We start from the raw sequence: 23,204 nt of genomic DNA on the forward strand, positions 1-23,204 counted from the left end.
ATTGAATATGTTAAATATGGCTGGTTCGTTTATTTAGACAAATATTTAGGAAATAAATAAACAGCTCGTGTCAGGACAAATTAACCGAAGGGGTTGAACTTGACTGGCCCGTATTCACGCTTGGGAGCATAAGTGGGAGCTGGCTTGTAAGCAGGGGCGGGCTTGTAAGCAGGGGCAGGCTTGTAAGCAGGAGCGGGCTTGTAGGCTGGGGCTGGCTTGTAGGTGGGTGCGGGCTTGTAGGTGGGAGCGGGTTTGTACGTGGGTGCGGGCTTATAGGTGGGAGCAGGCTTGTAGGTGGGGGCAGGCTTGTAAGTAGGAGCGGGTTGGTAGGTGGGAGCCGGCTTGTAGGCAGGGGCAGGTTTGTAGGCCTTGGGAGTGTAAGGCTCATACTTGGCCTCACCTTCGTACCTCACGTCAGCGATGAAACCGGAATCACCATTGACCTGATAGGTGACGATTTGAGTGCGGCCATCAGGGAGCTCGACAGAGTACTCGCCGTGGGTCTCGTAGCCGTTACGGTCTTCTTGTTGGTTGAATTTTTGGTGCTCATACCCCTCTTGGTTGTACACATTGTAGTTGAAGTTGTAGATGGGGTCGGTGTCAGGGTAATCGTACGATTGTTGGTAAGAGGGTTTGGGGTTGTACGATTGGTAGGGGGGATTATCAGCCAAGGCCACGGCAGCCATAGCAGAAAGAGCGACGAAGACCTAAAACAAGATATGGATGGTTAAAAAGGAGACTTTAAAAGCCGGTATGGGAGGTTGTTGTGTTACCTTCATGTTGGTATTGTAATGATTCAGAAGAAACTGATGCTTCCCTCAAAGCCTCGAAGAGCTTTTATACTAAAAGGCGACTTTGTACGAGACAATCCCGATTTCCGATGTTGGCCCCTCATTCTTCGGGGTGGCTCATTGTCTGTGGCCGTCGGTGTTGGTGTTGGTGTTGTCGAAATACTTGCTTCATGGAGTGGCAGAGCTGACGCATTTGCTCACCTGAAGAAACGCAAACCATGAAGAAGCGAGCATCGGTACACGGATCCGCAAGCACGAAAGTCGGGTTGTAGTAGAATTGGGCCATACCGAACTGAAAAGTCTACTTTTACATCTAGTTCTAGTTCTCAGTATTGATAAACGATCAATCAACCAATCCAGCGGAATTCTTGCTCTTCAAAATACGTAAGTAATATCAAGTATAAATTCGATGACAATAACTAAATAGGTGTTGCATATTCTAGTGCTCTTGTAGGTTTATGTTGTACAGGTATTGAGTCAGTCCTCTACCATCTACATCAACCCACTCCCAGGTCATCAACCCAGCTCAAAGTGCATATGACGCACCCTCCTGGATCCGTTTCGCACGTACTGTTGTTCATACAGGATCGCCTCTCTCCTCCGTTAGCGTCAGGATTCTACGCAAACCAAGAGCAACCATTAGACATTTTCGATCTTGACCCGATTGGCAACGAGCTCAGTGCCAATGAGTGTAGAATTCTTGATCTTAGCAACACGAATGAAAAGGCGTATTGCAATCAATGAACGTTCCTGAGCATTTATTGGATCTAGCACCAAAAATAGCGAACCTGTCCAATACTCAGGAGGATTCCTATATGAAAACAAAGATCTCCGATATAAGAGATGAAATGTCCATCATCAACCACCAATAAGAAAAACAGTATATGAATCACTTGAATTTCAGGTTCCAAAAACGGTTAGGGCTGCATTCAACCTGAATTTGAAACAAACAAGTACTGTACAAATCACACTTAAAAATGACTAGAAAAAGATCCACGATCCAAAGATCCAAAAAGAACTCAAATTCGTTGGTAGACCAAATATCATATAAAAATTGAAAGGTAATAAATAGACGAATTATAACCTTTCATTTTGATAGTACTGGGGATTACATTCCCTGTAGCGGTTAGAAAAGCCCGTGAAAAACAAAACCAAAAAAAGAAAAAAAATTACACCCACAACCCAAAACTATCAAGCTTCTCCCGAAACACGCTTTTACTTAACTTTTTACAGACACATAGCTATATTGAAAGAGGGACAAAGTTTTCAATTAAAGTAATCATTTCAAATGATGATCAATTTATCAGCCAGTGAGTTGCCTGATCTTAAAGGGTTCCGTTTCCATCACTTTCATCTCCCAAATGACCCCTATTTTGTTCAAAGCCATTTCCAATGTCTCACATGAAAAAGAATTGCATATTCCATTTGTGAGCATGATGTCTTAGGGGTTCAAAAATGCCACATAGCAGCACTTGAAATATCCTAAAATTGCCAATTGCAGTAGAAGTGAGCAATATCATTTTGTCGATGATAGCAGTACAATGATTTATGCATTCAATGGAGATTTTATGAAATTTCAATACATTTGATCATGGTTTAACAACGTCTTTCAAGTAAGTGATTGTAGCTCATTTGTATCAGCCAATGAGGACTGTACTCCTTCTTTCATCAAGTCTCATTGAGAGCCCTGAACAGCAGCTAAGACGCTAAGACGACAACAAGTAAGCAGAAATCAGGAAAACTGCTTCAAAATTGAATTGACAATCACTGATATTACCGCAAGGCTTTTTCAACAAACAAAGAGAAAAACAAACCAAAACAATTGAACAAACACACACATTCAAACAAACAAACATATAACCAAGAATGTTCATCAGAAAGTCATTAGCCATTGTTATTGAACAATCATGAAATGCTGTTGGCCTGGACACTACCACCATGCAGAAGGCTGAGGATAGGATCTGAATCAAGAAGTTCTCTCTCTGCTCAATACTCTATCTCTGATTCTTACTCTTTTGATAAAGATGTGGATTATTATCACTTGACCACATTTCCTCCTTTCCATTGACATTTTTTAGCTGTGGGTGGTTTGATGATTGCTTAGTCAACAGCAAAGCCAGCCATCCCTTTTTACCAGCTTTTCCCATAGGCAGTGTCAAGTGTAGTTTCAAAATGATTCTCCATCTGCTGGGGAGGAAAAGCGTCTGAAATTTTCCTTGGAAATGGTTGGATCGCTAATTTATTGCAAACTCAGTTTCTCTGCTTGCAAATGTGTTGTCACATTGTCAAAATTATCTGGTATCAAGAAAAGTATCATGTCTCTTGCAAAGCATGAGCCTTGGTAGCCCACAGAAGAATTGAAGGACAGGACACAAGAAAATTTTATTCTGTGATCTGACTAGTCACAGATATCAATTGGCTTAAACATAGGTATGACGTTCAGTCAACCAGTTCATTGTTAGACCAAACATAAAAAAAATAGATTCTGCCAGGGATTCAAATCAGTTCCTAGTGAGAGATTACCTAGCTCTACCGCCCTATTATCCAAAGGGTTGAGGATCCAGCCAAAAAAACGTCTGGCTTAGTAGTTTTGTTGCCATCTACAAAATTGTGCTTCCATATTGGTTGCACAAGGCCTTCACAGGTCAAGAGTTTGCTTGGTCTCTATTTGCCTTTTGGCATCGTCATTGCTGATTAGTGATGACACTACTTGCTTCTATGTCCAAGAAAATGCAAGATGTTGAGGTCACTTGGAAATGTATTGATACATAAATAATCAATAAATACAACTCTTCATTGCTTAACCAAAAGGGTTGAACTTGACAGGGCCATACTCTCTCTTGGGCGCATCGGTGGGCTCAGGCTTGGGCGGGTAGGTAGGGGCAGGCTTGTATGCAGGTGGGGGAGGAGGAGGGTAAGTGGGAGCAGGCTTGGGGGCATAGGTGGGAGCGGGTTCATATTTGGGTGGAGGTGGAGGAGGATAGGTGGGGGCGGGCTTGGGAGCATAAGTGGGAGCAGGCTCATACTTGGGAGGAGCAGGCTTCTTGGGTTGATAGGGCTCGTACTTGGCCTCACCCTCATATGCTACATCGGCCACAAATCCAGAATCCCCGTTGACTTGATAGGTCACAGTTTGAGTACGACCATCAGGGAGAAGAACTGAGTATTGGCCATGGGTCTCATAACCATTGCGGTCTTCCTCTTGGTTGAATTGTTGAGGCTCATAGTGTTCATTGTTGTCCACCTCATATCTGAAATTGTACACTGGAGCCGCATCAGGATACTCATTGGACTCATACCGGGGAGGGTTGTCAGCCACAGCCACAGCCGCAATCAAAAGCACAAGAGCCAGGACCTAGAGGGAAAGTGATTTGGTTGTTGAAAAGTTAGACAAGGTTCATGCACCTGAGCTTTGGCAATCATGGAATTATGGCTTCTTCTTTACCTTCATTTTCAGAGTGTGATAATTGGTCAGAGTCCAAAGACAAAGTGATGCCTTTTCCAATCCACCCCTCCTGTTTTATACGAAACCATTGGTCATTGCTTAGCTTAGTGGATCATCCAGTCCTGTTTTAGAAGTGAACGGAAGTACAGTTGATTTTAAAGCATTTTGAAGAAATGCAACGTAGATGAGTGGTCTTGATAGGTAATAGCCTCATTGTTTGAAAATCGAAGGGAATTTGATCCAAAAACTTGCGTTTTAAATGATAGAAAAAGTATAGTACACTTGAGTTACCTATTAATGCCAATGAATGCATTTATTCAAAGGAAGAGATTGTCAAATTAAGGGAATTCGTTAAAAATTGAAACGTAACAAGTGCGAGATGAATTTCTATATTTTTTTCTTTACTTTTTTAAGAAAAATAGTGCGTAAAAGCCACATATGGAATGTCCTGTCCTGTACAGGGTGGAAAGAAATTAAGGGCCACTATTTGTGCCGTCCTCCAAGAATTGCTTGATCATACTTTCATCAAAAGAGGTTATTGAAAAACCCAACACTTAAAAATGAATAATGCAACTTTAGCCTAATGGAGATTGATAACTCTCTGACTTTTCGCCCTCTGAAGACTCCTGTAAACCCAGATCTTTGCCTATGGTCTGGTCTGTTGTAAAGGGACTCACCGTTCTTGCCTAAAGTTCTCTAATCATCAATGGTTCAAGTATGGACAGCAAAGGGCCTACCCACCTCATTCGGCCTCCTGCCAGTGCTCAGCAGGCCCTTAGTTTTGATTTTGACATCAAGACTGTGCTCACTTGCATTTTCGAACATTGTTTATTGAAAACGCTGGAAGGGTTACCAATTGCCTTTAGGCTAAAATTCCCTCATTTGCAGTACAGCACGACAATGTGCGTTCAACAGTTCCCCTTAATGAAAGCTGGGGGTTCAAGGTGAAACAAATCTTTGAGCAGGACAAAAATTACCAAAATGGGTTAGAATTACCTAAAATGTATCTTTCCGAACCCTAGTAATCACCATTTTTTCGCCACGGACAGTTTTAGGTCTAACTCTTTCCGTTTTATTTTTTATGCTCTAATTGCTAACTGTTGCCGATATTGATTGGTTTGATTTGCTCTTTCGTTTGATCATGTTCAAGTTTTTAGCCTGATGATTTAGTTCCTGTATTGATCCTTTTGTCCAGATCTAGAAGCTTCTGTGAATGAATGCGTATTGAGCCAGTTAGTAGTCAAGGATTATGTTCTTCATTCTCGAACCTCTAAAGGCGAACAAGTCTTCCTACGGATGTTATGGCCACATCCAGTTTTAAGTCTGGTGAACCGTTGCGTACTAGTTGTCTTCACGGAAGACACGTGTTATATGTGGGAATAAAAACTAGAAAATCTTCTGTTGGTGTCACTGAAAACCGACAAGGAAGTCTAAATGAATCAATTTGAGTTTCCCCCTCTTTCCACCAATGTTACTCTTGGTTAAGGCTCTTATCTCCTTGTGTCTTTTCCTAATTTGGCAGAATGTACATTGATCTTAATGTGAAACTCCCTCAATACGGAGCAAAAGGACATTCATGCAGGATTTAGATAAACAGAGCCTGTTTTGGTAATAAATCTTAATCTGTTCATGATATAAACAATATAACTAATGCATCTGAATTTGGTAGCGACATCTTCTTGGATCGAGCCCAGGCTTTCCATCTAAGTAGTGTTGGTGGGAACAAGATCTGCGATGGCACCGCCATTTCTGTGGAGGAATTAGAAATGCACGAACTGGCAACAAATTCATCAGTCTTTGGTAGTGAAGCCAAAACTCGTCATGATGACGAACTGTGGATGTTTGGTGACCGGTCTAGTGGTCGATTGAGTATGGTACACAACAACCTACGCAACTTCCCTTTAGAAGTCATAGATAAGCCATGGGATTGGATCACCATTCTAGATCTTACAAATAATAGCATCAGGTAAACCAAATAATGCTCCTAACTTTTAACCCTTAGACTAAAAAGATATCTATTTATGTCAGAACTGTGGACTTTATATCCCAGTTTGATTCGCTCCATACTCTGGTGTTGGACCATAATATGATTAACGAGACGACACTCTTCCCGATAACCCCTCAATTAAGAATTTTGTGGATTAACTTCAATAACATCCAAGAGCTGGAACCATTTACAGAACAATTAAGGGTTGCCGTCCCCAAGCTGCAAATTTTGAGCTTGATTGGAAATCCCTGTGTTCCGAATCCGATGTATCGATCTTCATTTCACGATTATGCTCTTTACCGGTAGGTCAAGGGCTATGTTTTCTTGATAACCTTATTTTGCATGTTTCCCTTTCGGAATAATGTTTTCTTTTGGCCATTTTTTTCATTTTTTTACTCTTGTCCTATTGTCAGGATGTTGGTATTGGCTAAATTACCGTGGATCGCTTTCTTGGACGACAGAGGAGTGGACCCCAAAGAGGCTTTGGATTCGCTTCCATTTCGATCTCATCACGATTCACTTGGGTCCTGCTCTTTGGTCGAATTGGGTCCAGTCGAAAAGAAAATAGGGCAATACATGAAGAAGGCGAAAGACGAATCAGTCGCATACAGCATACGACACTTTGAAGCAACTAAAAAGTCTCTTAATGCGTTGAAAAGAAATTGGAAGGCATCAAGAACCGAAGAATTCAGAAATCAATTTGCTTGACATTCAATCAGCAAGATGAAATTTTAGAGCTCATGGTTGGAAACTCGTGGTTTCCTTTTATTTGGGACAGATTGTTTTTTAATGATCAGAATGGAGGAAATTGATTATTATAACCCTGATAACTGCGTCCTCATTTGCTTGTTGTAGAAACTACGCCATGATCGGACTCCATCATTGAACAAATTGCTCCCCTCAAATATTTGTAGGGAATATGTAGGTGTTGTCGATCCTGTAGTAGGATTTATGTCAGACTTGGACAAGATTTTGACCTTATATTCTAGGGCTAGCCAGCTCCGTCAACTCCATTTCGTTGGTGGATCAGATACTATAATAAATGTCATTTTATTTATCTTTCAATTGGATATCCCATTGCCAGTAGCGGGAAGGAAGGCCGCAAAAAATATGTTATCATGTCTGGCACATCTTCCGTCGTCAAGTTGTGGGGACAATTGATGTAGAATTGATTCGCATTCTTCAAATTTCTTGGTGGCGCCAGAATATAAGCGCAAGCCCTGGCAAAAAGTTGAAATGACCTCCACATAAAGAATTTGATCATTAGGGTCCATTGGGATTCGGCAGTATTACGCCACAAGAAGAAAGCTAAATGTAAATGTGTGCTTGGAAGTGCGGACAAATAAAGTCTAGCAAGCAATCTGTGTCAAAGTGAAGAGGCAAAGGAGGCGGGAAATTCAAACTGAGCGCAAATCGTCATGTTCAAGGACAAAGTTTTGGACGCCCAACTCGATAATTTTATCCCAAAAAAGTTACTGCAATATGGCATTTTGAAGGCAGAATCAAAGTCAATCACAATTATAATCCTATTTTCAACATAATCTGGGGAAGAGGGAAAAATCGTTCAGACCAGTACATAAATTTCCTATGTACTGTAAACTTGATTACTGCCTGAAAATTAACAACTCCAAATTGCCCTATGGTGGATTTAATAGGAGATCTAAGCTTGTTTTCATTGAATCATTTTTTTATCAAATAAAAATGAATAATTTAAACGAAGATTTCACCGAACTTGACTAATTTTGATAATACCCAATTCTTTGGTGGAGTCAACTTTGGAAATTGATAAATTGTCAAAGGTGCCGAGCCTCTATAGAACACTTCGTTCCCATCGATGCCTGGCGATAAATGATAAAATGGAGTTTGGAGTCCAGGAGTCAAAGTTATTCATTAATCGAGGCCAAACACTGGGCCAAAACCTCGAGGGAAGAATTTCTAAGTGTCAGTATCAAGCCTCTTCTAGATGAAAGTATCCAAAATAGATTGGGTACCAGACGCCTGTACATACCAAGACATGGTTTTTATTCAAAATCAGGGAATTCTTGCTAATGGAATTCAGATTTTAAGTGCCAAATGGTGGTTAAATGGAAAAAATCTGATGATAGACTCGTTCATTAAAAAAAGTGAAATTTTGTTGAAAGAAAATGAGCTGCACTTTAGCAGCTTCATGGAATGGTGAAAGGAAACACCATTGCGCGGATTTGATGTTGGCTTTCGTCCATAATGTAAGTTGCCATACGAAGCATTTTCGTGAAGCAGAAGTCTGGAAGTAACGAACATTATAACGAATAATAAAGGGTTTTAAGTAACATTGTGGTATAGGTGTGTTGCTCTACGATAGGACAATGTTCTTCCGAATGTGTTGGTTAAGCAACCACTAGATATCTATGCTTAATCACGCATTTTCAACTGTGGCACATGGCTTTCTTTGTCAATCGATTTGGTAATGGGGCGTATTTTTAAATCCGCCGTTGGTTTCCGAATGAAATACAAGGAGTGGCCCTCGCTTTGAATTGGGCACTTGCAATTATGAAATACCTCTCCAGAGAATTCAACCTTCAACAGCTTCTCTGAAAAAAGGTTCTGCTGGTTCGTCTCTTCCTAAACATTGCAATTTCCAGTCAGGAAGTTCGGTGAAATCTGAAAGTTCCATTCCGAGGAGATGTCGTATGCTTGTGGGGAAGGAAAAAATTCGCCTCAGTAAATCATTGAGCTTACTCGAACTGACAGAAAGCCAGTTCCAACCAACCATAAATAATTTTCTCATTGATGTACCTATCCGGCTTATCAAGTATATTCAACCAATTTCTTCTCGATTCGAAAGTTTATTCCAAAAAATTGGCACCGGTTTCGGTTAGCGACAAAGTTTAACATCAGTTATACGACTGCTCATGTTAGACAATACATTGCCCGATATTTATCGTCCGAATGAGCTTGTTAGATGCTCATGCCATCACAGGTTTCAGAGTTCCATCGAATTCCTATTTCAGGATTGTAGGACGAGATTCATCGAGTACAAGTCAATCTGAAATCAGTTCCACAAAGGTTTAAAAGTCTCACTGCAAAAAGTTACGGTACACACATAAAATAGCAAGCCTAACCGGGAACTTCCACGTAGTTCCAAAATCATACGAAAAGGAGACCATTATTTCCCTACACAATCGCAGAGTTCAGATAAACACAATTGTCGAGTGTAAGGTCTAGTCTTGACTAAATGATAGAACAAGGACCAGGCCTTCAATCGACCATTGATATCCATCCAGTCTTTCTTTCAATGACAACTTTGAGATGCGTGTCCGGGGGCAAGTTTGGCGAGTAGAGATCTAGTCACTTGTGCCGTTCCGAGTGGGATAAACCCCTACTCGCTGGACTTTACCACCAAGCCTTGGCGAGAGTATGCCACCTTGAAGAACGCCTTGTTGGTCAACATCCTGAAGAACCCAAATTCAGTCATGCAGAGTAGGTTTCTAGTCATGAAACAGAAGCCGACATGGTCTAGAACACTACCCCGCACGATCACACCACCTTACTAGTTCTCCAACCATGATTTTATGGTTAATTTTGGTTCTTTTTCACTCAACCAGGAGTGAGCTCTACAGGTTGTTGGGTGAGTTGCTCGTGAGCATCGATCGTTTTTGATGGCGGGTCTTTGTGGCTGAAATGGGCAGACAACTTTCCCAGCCAGACCAGCCATAAACAGTACCAAACACCTAAGCTGGCTCAGCCTCAAGGGAGCAACGGAACCTATAGCGCTACCGACTGAGGCTAGTTCGGCCAGTGAGGCTCAGCCGCTACCAGCCACATTGTTATATAATACGCTGAGTGAGGCAGTGTTCACTACCCAAACCTCCAAAATCCTCATGTTCATCTACACTTCTCTCCCCTTGGTGATCGGCTCATTCTGGAGAAGGAGGGAGCCAAAACCCGAGCCCTAGGGCACTGACGAAACCCCGCGAAACAACGGATTTATCAATTTCCCCATGTGCTCACATGAAGAGACATCCGCGTTGGGTTACCATGGCATGAATGATGTTGACTTTGAAATTGTTCCACTGCTGCTTGCTTCTCAGTGATAACTAATATGACTGACAAGTCAAGTTTCTTTGCTCTCAGATCACCGACCAAGATGAATCTTTTCATTGGCCATTAGTCCCCACCATAGAAAACCATAACTAGAATGCTTAAGTTCAACAGGAGCTGTACCGCATGAGCATGTTTTCAGGTCAGCTGACGCTGGTGGAAATGGCACAAAATATTTCGGTAAATCTCGCTTCAGGCAAGTTGAATTATTATCATGAAACGTTTGTTATTCCTCTTTAATCTTAATTCCTTTTGAATCTTACAAATATACAGGTAGAAAGAGTGGTAGAATAATAAAAAACATGCTTTTTAGGGCATAATACACGTAACATGTCAAAAAAAGATTTGGACATTAGTAGAGCAAATCATGTACTCTATTGATTGCCCTTGTTTAGCAACGCATCTCGAAAATCTCGAAAGTGTAACAAAATGTATCCGAAATTGCAACGCAATGATGAGGCATTCGGAATTTCGTTTCAATCTCCCAACAATGTGCTTGAATGTGGGCGACATGATTGCGCCTATACGTAAACAAGGTAATTCCGACACCTCTGGAGGTCAGCCTGAACCCAGGCTTGTTCCTTGCGTTTCAGTTAAGTGTTTCCACCACATGGATGAAAACTTTAACTTGAGCCCCATTTTAACCTCTTCAAAATTTCGTTCTTAAAAATGTGGTCGGACAACTTACTCAAACCCGTTTTATGAAGCGTGCTGGACGAGAGCAATTGCTTGACAAGGAGTCTTATTAGGGGTTTCTACTCTGAATTTGGACGAGCCGTCAACGATTCAAATTTGCACCATAGTTTTCCTAAGTAGCTTGACTACGAATGAAACATTTTTTCCACCAGCGACAGCTGAGACGAAAACATGCGATTGCAGCGCCCTTGATCGATCTATATATGAAGTTATCTATGGTCCCCACATTGTCAGCGGCATTCATGACACATTAAGAGTTTCTACAAATGTTGTAAAAAGCCAATGGGAATTTCAACTCTATCCCCAGACGGCCGTCAGCAACCTGTTTCCAACTTGAGACCCATACTAGTGGACCCATAATCCTATTTTCTTTGAACTAAAGTGAAGTGTTTGCAATTAGGCCTTGGGACCCCGTTCCATATTTTGAGCCTATACTGTAAAGTTGTTGGCCTGCGTGGTGACCTGGCCTATAACCACATCAATCGTAATATAATGTTCTTCAAAAAAGTGGAAGAAATGAAGAAAACCAAGTAATAATCAGTTTACCCTTGATATATATTGAATTCATGCTAATGATGGGTGTGATCTTCGTGTTGTTTGGTCATTGATTATGAAATGCATTAGAAAAAGCCCATCGAGTTACCTCTTTTTAAATGTATCAGATATATTTCTGTCAACACAATTTTGTGCAAGAGGTGTGTAACAAAAAAAAAAACTTCACACCGGATATTTTTATCTCATTGTTCAAAAGGACAAAAGGACTCTTCGTTGTTAAGCCCATACAAACTATATATCATGACACTTCTCAGATTATACTTTTAATGGCTGAAAGCGTGTATACCTGCCAAAAGCAACTACATAGATTTCGGTTCAAGTAATCACCTTAAATAGAATGGTGGTAAAGAGGGAGGAATTAAACATTAGAACAGTGTAGTACATTGACTATTTTACATTTCTGGGTATTTTAAACATTATACACCCAGTTTAATGGCAACATATCACCAGACAAAGTGATGAAAATAACATGAGTGATAAACGTTATTGATCTGAATACCAAGGTCTTAACGAAACTCGCGTTTTTTGACCTACTGCAGAGCTAGTGCACATTGCCCTTTCGTTGTCTGTCGTCTGGCCACTGTCCACCTCCATGTCTAGAGAACTCCTTGGTCCATCCAAGGTTTATATCGATAAGTGGCAAGTAAGTATTTGAAATCCGCGCCGTTTTCGAAAGAAAAATAAATGAGAAAGACAAAATATTCAAGCATTGCTTGGTCTCCGGCAGAAAAGACCTCAAAAAAGACTGTTGTTCCACATTCCGAGACCTGGCAGTCCTGAAAATCGATAGATAATATTGCTAGAAATGAAATGGTGTAGACAATTGTAGTGAAACCAGCTTTTTATGCAGTTTCTGGACGGTTGGTTGAGCGAGTCCACGAGTCAAGGCCGATCGATGCACCTTCCAAATGCATCCTCGGCCGAGCCTCTGGCATTGGGGGGCCGGCAAACTCAGCTCAAAGGCCATGACAACCAACATGAAGTGCAACTTAACCGTTCGATTAGCTCCTCGGAATGCATTCATAGAGTATAACAAAGTATGGGATATGCATTTTTCCCCATCTGCTCATGTTCATTGGCTGCCTGACAAGTTCAACCTGTCCAAAGCAAAGGTTACTGTGAATGTTGTTCCGGGTGGATCCTACTCATCCTACGATTACATGGGCGATCAATTGTTGAGGTGGCAGGAAGAGCGCAAACAGCCAAAAGTGCCGACACGTGCCTTTGGTCAGTCAGATCATCAGAAATCCAACAGGTCCCTGGCCATGAGTTCAAATCCACCTTTGTTGTCTCAAATTTTGGCCAATGCCGTGTGTGTCTCCAACAAGGCCTCGGCCATCGTCCGCGAGATCATGGCTTCGGGTCAATTGGGGGTAGTGGAGAAGACCGGCCTCGACGACCTTCAGACCAAAGCCGACCGCTCGGCTCAGGATTGCATTGTGTCTTCGTTGAAGGCCAATTTCCCGGGATTAGCCGTGATTGGCGAGGAAGGGGATGAGTTGCACGGAGACGTGCCCGCCGAGTGGATCGTCAAGGACCAGGATCCACGGGCTTTGCAAATGGGTACGCCGGAATCCGTTCTTAAAGCCAAGCTTGAAGATTTCACGATTTGGGTGGATCCTTTGGACGGTACCAAAGAGTACACTGAAGGGTTCTTGGATCATGTGACCGTGTTGGTGGGCATTGCCGTGAAGGACAAGGCGGTGGCCGGGGTCATCAATCAACCCTTTTACAACTATCAATATCCAGAATTGCCTCAGGGCCGTACTTTATTTGGTATCGATGGTGTTGGAGTTCATGGGATAGAGCGTGTGCTTCCACCCAAGGATGCCCGCATCGTAACCACGTCGCGGTCTCATGGCACCGGGCTCATTAATGACTGTACCCAGGCCTGTGAACCTTCGGAAGTGATTCGTGTAGGTGGGGCCGGACACAAAGTGCTTCTTCTAATTGAAGGACGAGCGCATGCATATGTTTTCCCAAGTCCTGGAACCAAAAAATGGGACACATGCGCACCCCAAGCCATTTTGCATGCCTTGGGAGGAAAACTCACGGATATCCATGGAGCCGAATTTAAATATCATAAGGACGTGGGACGAGTCAATGATTGGGGCACACTTGCCACTTCAGTTGCCGAGGAACACCAAGACTACTTGAGCCGTATCCCTCAGGATATGAGAGATCAAGTCAAGGATTACTTTAAGAACAAGAAAAAGTAACTCGTTTTGTTTGGACCTTTATTAACCACTTTACTGATTTGGAACGGTTCCATTTGATTGTGATTGTTGTTACTATTACAAGTGAATTTGACAAGTAAATTTCCAAGGGATAATCGAATATCAAAGACATCCATTAGGGTGGCATAAGCTCAAACTGATGCGACTCGACATGCTTGACCAAAAAGCTGTTTTTGAAGAACTTGGCCGGACACGCCGCACAACTGTATTGTGGGCGGAGAGCCTTGGACATGGTGGATCTATGCTTGTTCTTGAGATGAGTCAAGAGAAAAGCATTTTCAATAAATGCAACCTCGCAAAGGTTACATTTGTAAAGCTTTTTCCGAATATTGCTCAAACTCTTGGGAAAAGTTCCACCCATGTCCGTAGCACTTCGTAATGAGTTGGTAGATTGGTCTGAATTGAAAGGGTCCGGCTGGGGATTACTCTTGTATGTTTCGGCTAGGGCGTTAACTAATTTAGGCGGGGGCCTATAATCGCCCGACCTGCGGAAACTTTTCCGTGCCCGAATGTTCGCTGGTGTGGGTATAGTAGGCTCTGATATCGGATGAGGTCCGGGAGCTTGGGTTCTGTGCTTGTGATAACTTGTCTGACGAGAGAGCACTGCGATCTCGCAAGGGGGCGAATTTTCATTCTGAAGCTTCAGTAAGTCTTGAAGCTCTTGAGATCGTCTCTTTTCCGTGTTCCGATTGTCGATTCGTTTCAATCTCTTCTTGACTTGTTTCATTTTGTTCATAGTAGCCATGCTTAACGGGCAAGAATCGTATTCTCCACTGAGTTCCTCCTCGCTGCTTCGCTCTCGCTTCTTAAGGTCATCTCTTGCAAAAGCCTCATTGCCTTTGGAACGATCAAACTGGGAGTCTTCAATGATATCATAATAATGGTGATTCTGAGTTTCCGGAATACTAAATCGCAACGATCTTCGGGGAGGAGGTGGATCGTTGGTTTCCGTAGATGGTCTAATGAAGTGATGATCCCGGGCAAATGGTCTATCAGGAATGACTTTGGTACCTCGAGACGGGGAGGCCATCATCAAACGAACTTCGACAGGTTTGTCCTCGTCGGCCCCTTTTACAAGTGTAGGAACTAAAATGCTCTCCAGATCTTGGACATGCTTCTGTTCCAAGTGCATCATTAACAACTTTTGATGACGTCTCAAGAACTGTTGCTTGCAAAACCGACAATGAACGTATCTGGTTTGATCCATCTTGTTACTTTCATCCAAGTCCGTGCAAAGAGCTGGGAGATTTAGCAACTGGCTTGTGACATAATCCGGATGGTGATACACCAAGTGGCGGATGACAGTGTTAATTTTGAGGAACTGAGCTTTGCATTCCGGACATTTCTGGAGGCTTGGGAAGCTATAGCCTCTTCTCTTGAAATCTTGGAGCTCCTTAAAATGAATAGATAACAAATGGCATTCCAAACCAAAAGTGTAACCAAATGTTTGAGTGCAGAGCGGACAAAAAAGTTTTCTCGAGTCTTGATGATTGGTGAGGTGACTAGCCAGTTCAATTGTGGCCAAGTCATCTTTGGAGCGTGGCGACACAACAATCGTTTCATTTTGGGCGTTTCGTCGAAAAATAGGTGGAGATGGCAGCCTTCTCGAGTAAAGAATGTTCGTCACACAGTTGTGCTTGGGGAGGAGTCTTTGGTGCAAAAGATTGAGATCCGTCGACTGGAGAGCTTCTTTCGCTTTTGATCGAGGGCACTTTTGAAAATCGGGCAACGGGGGGCGCCGACTTTGTTTCGGTGGAAGAACAGGTGGAATGGACCCGAGATCATCTTGGTCAGAGAAGGGTAGACTCTTGAAGCAAGGATTTCCCATCACTGGAGTCGAGGTGTTGGTGATTTCTAGAAATCAAATTTGCAACATCATTCACTAAACATAACCCCCTCGCATCGAACACTGGAGATGAGTTGCATTTGAAGATTGCCTCTTACCTGAAAACCGCTTGGGTAGAGGGGATTTCATTGGACCCAATTTTGGCTTATACCCGGGTAAACTGAGAATCTCCTCGGTCAATGGGAATTCACGATGCGATTCCAATGGTCCAATCGAAGGATGGGGATGCATTTGGTTGGCCTCGCGCCGTTTCAAACTTTGCGACTCCATATTTTCCAACCTTTGGATATCTTTCTCTACAGAATCAATTAGCGCTGTGAGATTGAAATCCGCATCGTTAGCCCAAATCAGTGGTTTTCGTTTAACAACCCCGGTTTGGTCTGCCTCGTGGTTGTCCTCGCTCTTCTTAAGATTCTGCACTTGAGAGGTGAGGAGGGTCAATCGAGAGCCGCGATTCGTCCTTGGAGCTGGAGTCGGTTGATGCATAATAGAAATGATATTAGAGATTGCTCTGGTTTCAGTTCTGGTTTGCGGGATCATCGATGGGCCACCGATAATTTATTCAGACAGGGTTGCGAGCTGAGAGCTGAGAGCCGAGGTTTTCACTGGTGCATTCAAAATGCAAATTGGGATTGACACGTTATCCACATAGATAAAAGTTATAAGTGGATGCTGCGCCTGAGGTTGAGTCTGAAAAATGGTAGAGATAAGATCATGAGAACACGTTTATGGAGGGCAAGCAAGCTCACTTCCGGATTGGCTCTGCTCTATTATGAAATGCTCGGAATCTTTGACCATCGTGACATGCATTTCTATTTGTACGTACGTAAGAGCCTTGGTGTGCCAGGGGGGCCTGGACCCTTGGACTAAATTTCATCGTTTCGTCGTTGAGAACCCTTCAGTCACGAGTAACGAACGAGTTTTGACGGAAGCTACACGTTTGTCATGGCACGAGCCCAATCTGAACCAGGGATAAACGGAACCTTTCGAAAACATTTATTCTACTTTTCTGCGATCATGAACAAACTCACATAAGTCAAGCTCTGAACTCGCGAAAGGAGAACACGACCTCACAGGGATCGATAAGACGGGCAAACGCCCTTCCATCAAGGTAACTCAAAAGGCGTTTCCTCCCGTGATTACGGTTTCTCGGTAAACCCTTTGCTACTGGAACAATTTTCCTACTCAAAACCTGTCTGTCCATATCCAAAGTTGAGCCGACCGGAACGATCTGGGTCTATGGCTGCCAATTTTTGAATAATGGCTCGGCGAAGATTAGACCCATCAGGCATTTTTCACCGACTGCCAAACTATTAAAAACGAAATGAAATGCTAGTAGTGAAGATTGTTTTGCCGATAAGAATGGAATGCATTCTCAAAATCATCATCATTCTTCATTTGTAAAGTAGTGAACCAGATTCATTCATGGTTCGTTTTACGACGGATTCAAGCGTTTATTGCTGCGCGTCCCTCCTTAACAAATTGCATTCAGCAATGCGAACGAAGATCCCTGGGACAAACCACATACGTTCTACTGTAGTACATATGTAGATGGAGCACAACCATCTGGGGTTGAATTTCGAGCCAAGCTGGCGAGTTCTCGTTGGAATTATAGCTCATGATGATCATGACGGTAATCAAGGTATTCATGACTAGAATGAGGGAACACACCCCTCCTCCCTCTATTCATGGAAATGAATCAAGACATCTGTTCTTATCTCTTGATTTCAATCCCAAACAGAATGGTGTTCTCAGCTGGAACATTACACGTTGACATATTCAATCCCTACACACTGTCCTGTGAAACATGTTGGAATGTGTTTCAAATCAAAGATAAACTCATGCTATAACACAAGCAAATTATCCTACACATCTAGGCTTACTCGTTGAGGGTAAATGGATAGTTCTGATAATCGTATAGGAATCATCGACGTTCGCTTACCAGGCACATTTAAGTGAATTCAATGAGCGTGAAAATTCACTACACCAACTTTGTAAGCGAATGGGGAAATTGAAATTGATCACGCATTGTTTCAAGGAGAAAATTGCAGGCCTTTTTTCAATTTTGTGTGATTCATTGCTGTATTCTGCTGGGGACAGGGCCATTTAAAGCTGAAGATGTATGATGTGCTTTTTTTTTTAATGAAACGTTTTCTGTGCAAGTAAATACTCTATACTTTTTTGTTCATTTTTCGTTCAAAAATATGGCAAATCTGGACTTGTCAGTTGCATTTTGGTTCTGCTTTAATGGACATTTCCGTTCCAGACGCCCACCCTCCTATAATCCTGGACTTTTCAACCCGGCACCATGTTGAGCTCATCGCCTAACTGGAGTACAAATCAGGCATTCAAAATTGCCATGGAATCAATACAAAACAGAGTATTTTTTAGCGTTCAACCCTGATCTGGGATTTTTCCCGGAGGTTTTCAAGGCGACTCCCAACAAGTCAAATCTGCCTGGAGCTTGAGCGAGTAGCTGGCTAGCCGGTTGGTTAGGTTGATGCACACAGGATGTTTAAGTTCAAGAGAAGTATTTCAGTTCAAGCGAGAAAGGAAGTCGATCCCATGTCGATCTCGAGGAAAATACGAAGAACAAGAGCCACTCTATGCCCGCCGAACGAGTGTATCGTGGATGGAGTGCCATCCTACGGGGGAAGTGGGTTGAAAAGAATGAGACCCAGAGAGAAGGAAAGAGAAGGAAGGAGGGAGGATAGACCCTCAGACGGAATGGGAGGGGGAAACGAAGATCGAGGGACAACCGACGAGCCGAGCACCAAGTTGAGGGTGGTGGTGCTGGAAGTACCACGTACCACGTACGTAAGTACGTACGCGTTGTACGTACGTCCGGAGGACTCCGAATCATAACGGTCTCCGGAAATCTCAGTTCACGGTGAGATGTTGAGGAGATGAAGTCACTGGGGAACTTGGGTGGGGTGTGTACTGTTGTTGTGACCCGATGATGGCCATGTCCTCAATTGTGTCCTGAATACCGAATCGAGGCCAACAAGCATCATCGCTTCTTTGAAAGGATGGTAGTTCAGATTGTCGGGTCAGATTTGAACATGTCGAGCTCACTAATTGATGCCAAAGCCTTATTGAGATAATCAAGGTTGGCCATCGGAAAATAGAGAAAGTGGAGGGATGAGTGAGTAGCGCTTGAAAAGCAGAGAAACACTTGAGCGGAAACAATTGTCCCTTCCTGCACAGGAAATTACTGGTTATTACCTAGTGTTTTAGCTTACACCGCAATCTGACCGGAAACTATGAGAAACTCGAGAGGATCCAAATCAGGATCATCTCATTTGACTTCCTCCTGCACTATTTTCATTGAGAATTTCAGAGCCATCATCCTCGACACCAACATCGAGGGAAACAGAATATTGCTACTGCATTTTTCGTGTTCGTTGGCTCAGAAAAATTATCTTCACCTAGGCCTAAAAAGGACAAGCTTCCTACCATACTGTGGAAATGTAGACATATTGCGTGAGAACAGCAAACTCAGGCTTACTTGACATGACATGCACGATGGGATTGGATTTTTTCGATGATGATGATGAACGATGTTGATGTTAGTAGCTGGTCCAGATCACAATCCCCGATAGACATACTGTTCTGAGCTCTTGGTCTGAAACCCGAAACGGTGAGATTGCATGTCCTACTTGCCAGGCAACGACCATTCGTGAGTGGTGTCAATATTGACCAGCACTATGTACTTCTCAACCGTGGTTGTCTTATTCTTGAGCACTGGGTCATTCACAGGTGAAAAGTGGTACTTACGGTACGTTCGTCGTGCATTCACGTTAAGAAAATTGATCGTTGCTCTCAGGCACGTGTTCGTGTCCACTGCTGCACACAAATGAACAACAACGAACTCTGATTTCATTCAATGGATTTCCTCGCGGCTCACCCCAACGTTTCCGAGGCGTTCTTCGTGGTTCATTCTCCCTCCTTTCGTCGCTCGGTTTGTCTCCCTCGATTCAATCTGCCCGTCGTATCTCTCTCTCGCTCTCTAGTATAGTATACATATCGGTCTTACTGTCTTAGTGTCTCTCTGTCTGCGTGCATGAGAGATAAAGAAAGAAAGAGGGAATCGGGGTAGGACCGGCTTCGGACAAGAGGGTCTGTCGGATCGTTTGACGGATTTCAATCCAACGACGGCGCTGTCCGTAAAATTCAACCCTTTCAAGTTCAAAGATCGCCCACCAAATATTGAACTATTTGGAGACAAGCTCGGCACACATTCTCTCCCACCACAGTCTAAGAATAGCACAAGTTGAGACCCATCGAGTCTGGAACACCCGCACAATGAAGCGGAGGAGCGAGGCTAACCGAAGAACACACCAAATACAGAGGGTCACTTTGATGCTTCAAACTTGAGGGTTCACCATTCAATGAAATGAATGAGAGATTCTTTCCAAGACCTGAGAGCGGAACGAAACCTCCGATCTACAGTATGGGCGCATGCTGCCCTCGAGCGGCGTTGATCTCCGAGGTGGTTTTTTGACGGTCTACGCTCACTCAAGTACCTGGTACAGATTGCGGACCAACAGGGGACGGTATGTATGATGGCCATACATACATACATACACACATACGAGGAATCCTAGATGAATCGAGGGTAAAAAGATGCTTGTCGGCAAAGTGGCTTCCCACTGTCGCCGAAGAGGTGCTTGGCAATTATTACGTATACTCACTTACCTTGCCCGATGCAATTGTTTATGAACTACGAAGATTGGACTTGTGTTCGACTGTCCTTATTTATGGGGATGTTTGCATAAAAGTATGGGTAATTTGGCAAATTCATGCTGGAGTTGTTATTTGGGCGGCTTCAAAGCCGCTAACTAACATAAAACCCAGCACCTGTGACGTGGGCCGGAAATTGGTTGGATGATGCAAAAATAACCAACGTCAAGAAAATGAGAAGTCAATTGAGACAGATTTTGCATTGTGTACTCTGCCATGTAAGGTTGAAGCGAAGTTTTCCATCTACTTCAATTGTCCATTAAATGCAATGAATTTAGTATAAGAAAATGAGCAATCTGTATACTTCTGTGCTAGTAATAAAAGAAAAGTCTATTGTCACTGAAAATTTCAAACAATTTTCCTATTTCCGAAATTCTTTGCCGCATCTGAGTACTAAAAAGTCCCAATTATCCCGTCCATGTAACATAAAACTACCTTCACCAATCAATGTTATTTCTAAATGTCTTCAAATCAGTAGTGTGGTACTCGATTAAGATTGGAAAAAAATGCGTCAAAAGAGGCTCGGAATTGCAACCTCTGCTTAAGTATGTTTGTGCTCACTTGTTGAGCACAACTGACTGGACGATTCATTGTTCAATCGGCAGAACCATCTATATCAATTTCGTTTCGCTCGCATCAACCGCTTTCCAAAATCGTGTTCTGTTCCAAATGAACCGGTTCTGTCATCTCATTTCCAAGACTAAAACTGAAATATTCGACCAGACATCCATCCATTGGTCAGCTATTGTTGTCCATCAATCATGAATGGTTCCACGTTTGGTCTGAGAAATCCGTTACGGTGATCATCAGTTCATCACATTACAGGGATTGGAAGATGACAAGTAAACTCGAGAGATTGATAGATGCCCTTCTGCCTGACTTGTCATCAAGAATGGTCGGTAAATTGGAAAACTTTTCGCCTATTCTTGATCGACGACAATGAATAAGAATATCAATAGTCTTACCAATAGACCACAAAGGGGTTGGGTGGATTATAACCACGGTCTTTTGGACTCTTTTCAAGTTGTTCTTTTCATTTTGAATTTTCCGTCGGGTCAGCAATGTTTTTGACCACCATCAAAGCCCACGATTAGAATTTCCCACTAAAATGGAAATCTTATGTCGGTACAAAGAACGGAAAATAGCTTGCTTTGACATGACATTGGGCAAAGATATAATAACAAGTGTCCAAACGTTCGCCACTTTATCATATCGTTAAAAGCTCAAAAACGGTAACCAAAGGAATCAAGTCAATTATAGTACCTGGATTGCATTGCATCAAAAAAATGTACACCTTGAGTACACATAAGAAAGTGTTGGGAGGTCAAAACGTACCAAGAGGAAAGTAAAATATGAAGTTTGAAATTTGAAATTCCAATCACAATGAAAAATCGACACAGAGTACCTTTTAAAGCCAAGCATTTCGTTGCTCGAAGATGATGAAGATGATGATGATGATGATGATGATGATGATGGGCGGCTGGCTGTTGTAGAGGGGTCAGACTAGAATTCGAATCAGAATGAGAGAGAAACTCTCCCAGTGAAAGAGTCACTAAGAGAGAAAGAAAGAAGGCAAGAGACTAGCTATCTACCTATACCTGTTAAGTACCTTGACCATATTTGGTCATCACTTGGTCTGAGAAGGCGATGTCCAATTATCGCCTCCCCTGCTCCTTAACCCCCACCAACATTGTTCGTGGAAGATGCTGTGAGAGGAAAAAAGGTTGTTGTTAAAATTCAGGGTGAATCTCGTAAGACAAACCAGGTCGTCGAAGAGTTGAAATTGCCGGTCATGCATGGCACTTCTTCGACCACAAATATGCAAATAAACCACATTTCTGCAACAACGTGCCACAAGGATCAATGAAGAGATTGAGAGAGCTGACATCCCATTAGTTCCCAAGTCATTGTCGCGAAAAATCGTTGGGGGTTGAGACGATATTCCTGCGGAGAATGTCACTGCTCGAGTCATTGAGAAGCATCGGAGAGGAGATCGTTTCGGACCAAGTTCTGCATATACAACATAGAATTCGTCCCCCTGAACGAAGTTCGCTAGTCAGTCACTCAGTCATTCAGTCAGTCAGACATATCTAAGATGAGCCATGCTAGCGAGCTTGCTGCTGCTAGTTTCTTCAACCGTCACGACAATTCAATTACAAGTAAGAAATAGGGGGTTTCAAATATCAAGACGACGTCCTGATGCCTGAAAAGACATTGCCAGCCATTTCCACACAATTGAATGAAGACATTTATGATTGGGACGCGGAGAAGTAGTAGCTGTATGAGAACTTGAGCTCTGTCCATTCAAAAACACTCAAAAAGGGAGTAGGACCATCTGTACTACTCGATGTACGTACTACTCGTGGCTGAGTTCGAGCCATTTTTGAGCCTCAAGTGTTTGAAACAGCACTTCATCTTCGCGCAATCAAGGGTCTTACTTTCCAATCACGAACTGTTTAACGAACGTTCTTGAGATTCTTGAGAGTAAGGGAACAGCTATCTAAGGAGCGTACGTACGTGGGTGCAACTTGAAGTACCTGGCTGGCACCACACACTGACTTGTCAATATGAACCACGTATTAAGTTCGTATTTATTCTTATGTATGTCTCTTAACCCAGGGAAATCACTCCACGTTCAACTTGAGACGGATGCGGTTTGAACCCTAGGGATGATTTTCTATTTCCATTGTTCCATCTCTTTCTCGATTCTGAACGACGATAATCGATACAAGCCCGAAAAAATAATTGCTTTCATAAGGCTGAGGGCTGTTGCATGTTCAATGAAATAAAATTACAAAATATCGAAGCAAATGTTTCATGAAAA

At 42.7% G+C, this 23,204-nt stretch overlaps 4 protein-coding genes and 1 long non-coding RNA gene across 6 annotated transcripts; 3 read left to right on the forward strand and 2 right to left on the reverse strand.

Moving 5' to 3' along the window:
* Window position 1: 1 nt before the first annotated feature.
* On the reverse strand, window positions 2-4,854 carry LOC131884837 (adhesive plaque matrix protein-like). The gene is made up of 4 exons (XM_059232720.1): window positions 4,237-4,854; window positions 3,597-4,146; window positions 955-992; window positions 2-707 (listed from the first exon to the last, which is right to left on the reverse strand). The coding sequence occupies exons 1-4, from the start codon at window positions 4,240-4,242 to the stop codon at window positions 81-83; spliced, it is 1,221 nt and encodes a 406-aa protein (XP_059088703.1). The 5' UTR covers window positions 4,243-4,854; the 3' UTR covers window positions 2-80.
* An 840-nt stretch (window positions 4,855-5,694) lies between these two features.
* Window positions 5,695-7,053, forward strand: LOC131884719 (leucine-rich melanocyte differentiation-associated protein-like). The gene is made up of 4 exons (XM_059232580.1): window positions 5,695-5,844; window positions 5,906-6,202; window positions 6,265-6,525; window positions 6,637-7,053. The coding sequence occupies exons 1-4, from the start codon at window positions 5,813-5,815 to the stop codon at window positions 6,929-6,931; spliced, it is 885 nt and encodes a 294-aa protein (XP_059088563.1). The 5' UTR covers window positions 5,695-5,812; the 3' UTR covers window positions 6,932-7,053.
* A 2,904-nt stretch (window positions 7,054-9,957) lies between these two features.
* Window positions 9,958-11,631, forward strand: LOC131884724 (uncharacterized). The gene is made up of 2 exons (XR_009373750.1): window positions 9,958-10,229; window positions 11,279-11,631. It is a non-coding gene; the product is annotated as an uncharacterized LOC131884724 (long non-coding RNA).
* A 650-nt stretch (window positions 11,632-12,281) lies between these two features.
* LOC131884717 (3'(2'),5'-bisphosphate nucleotidase 1-like) lies at window positions 12,282-13,891 on the forward strand. The gene has a single exon (XM_059232577.1). The coding sequence runs from the start codon at window positions 12,463-12,465 to the stop codon at window positions 13,771-13,773; it is 1,311 nt and encodes a 436-aa protein (XP_059088560.1). The 5' UTR covers window positions 12,282-12,462; the 3' UTR covers window positions 13,774-13,891.
* LOC131884713 (uncharacterized) lies at window positions 13,169-21,726 on the reverse strand. 2 transcript variants are annotated; one of them, XM_059232574.1, is made up of 3 exons: window positions 21,346-21,726; window positions 15,736-16,327; window positions 13,169-15,645 (listed from the first exon to the last, which is right to left on the reverse strand). In XM_059232574.1, exons 2-3 carry the CDS (start codon window positions 16,175-16,177, stop codon window positions 13,907-13,909), a joined length of 2,181 nt encoding a protein of 726 aa, XP_059088557.1. In that variant the 5' UTR covers window positions 16,178-16,327; window positions 21,346-21,726; the 3' UTR covers window positions 13,169-13,906. The 2 variants fall into 2 exon arrangements, with proteins under 2 accessions (XP_059088557.1, XP_059088556.1); XM_059232573.1 differs by lacking the exon at window positions 21,346-21,726 and adding an exon at window positions 19,146-19,490.
* Between the last annotated feature and the right edge of the window lie 1,478 nt (window positions 21,727-23,204).

The sequence above is a fragment of the Tigriopus californicus genome, chromosome 8 (assembly GCF_007210705.1).
Source record: "Tigriopus californicus strain San Diego chromosome 8, Tcal_SD_v2.1, whole genome shotgun sequence".
In the NCBI taxonomy this organism is placed as follows: domain Eukaryota; kingdom Metazoa; phylum Arthropoda; class Copepoda; order Harpacticoida; family Harpacticidae; genus Tigriopus; species Tigriopus californicus.

Bases quoted from the DNA above. Each gene is read 5' to 3' on its own strand.
- LOC131884837 (XM_059232720.1), bottom strand. The intron at 993-3,596 runs GTTAAGCAATGA...GCGTTTCTTCAG, and splicing joins TGTCAAGTTCAACCCTTTTG to GTGAGCAAATGCGTCAGCTC. The intron at 708-954 runs GTATTTCGACAA...ATCTTGTTTTAG, and splicing joins TCTGCCACTCCATGAAGCAA to GTCTTCGTCGCTCTTTCTGC.
- LOC131884719 (XM_059232580.1), top strand. From the start codon at position 5,813: ATGCAGGATTTAGATAAACAGAGCCTGTTTTG. The intron at 5,845-5,905 runs GTAATAAATCTT...TGAATTTGGTAG, and splicing joins GATAAACAGAGCCTGTTTTG to CGACATCTTCTTGGATCGAG. The intron at 6,203-6,264 runs GTAAACCAAATA...TATTTATGTCAG, and splicing joins CTTACAAATAATAGCATCAG to AACTGTGGACTTTATATCCC.
- LOC131884717 (XM_059232577.1), top strand. From the start codon at position 12,463: ATGCATCCTCGGCCGAGCCTCTGGCATTGGGGGGCCGGCAAACTCAGC.
- LOC131884713 (XM_059232574.1), bottom strand. From the start codon at position 16,177: ATGATCCCGCAAACCAGAACTGAAACCAGAGCAATCTCTAATATCATT. The intron at 15,646-15,735 runs GTAAGAGGCAAT...TTTGATTTCTAG, and splicing joins TCTACCCAAGCGGTTTTCAG to AAATCACCAACACCTCGACT.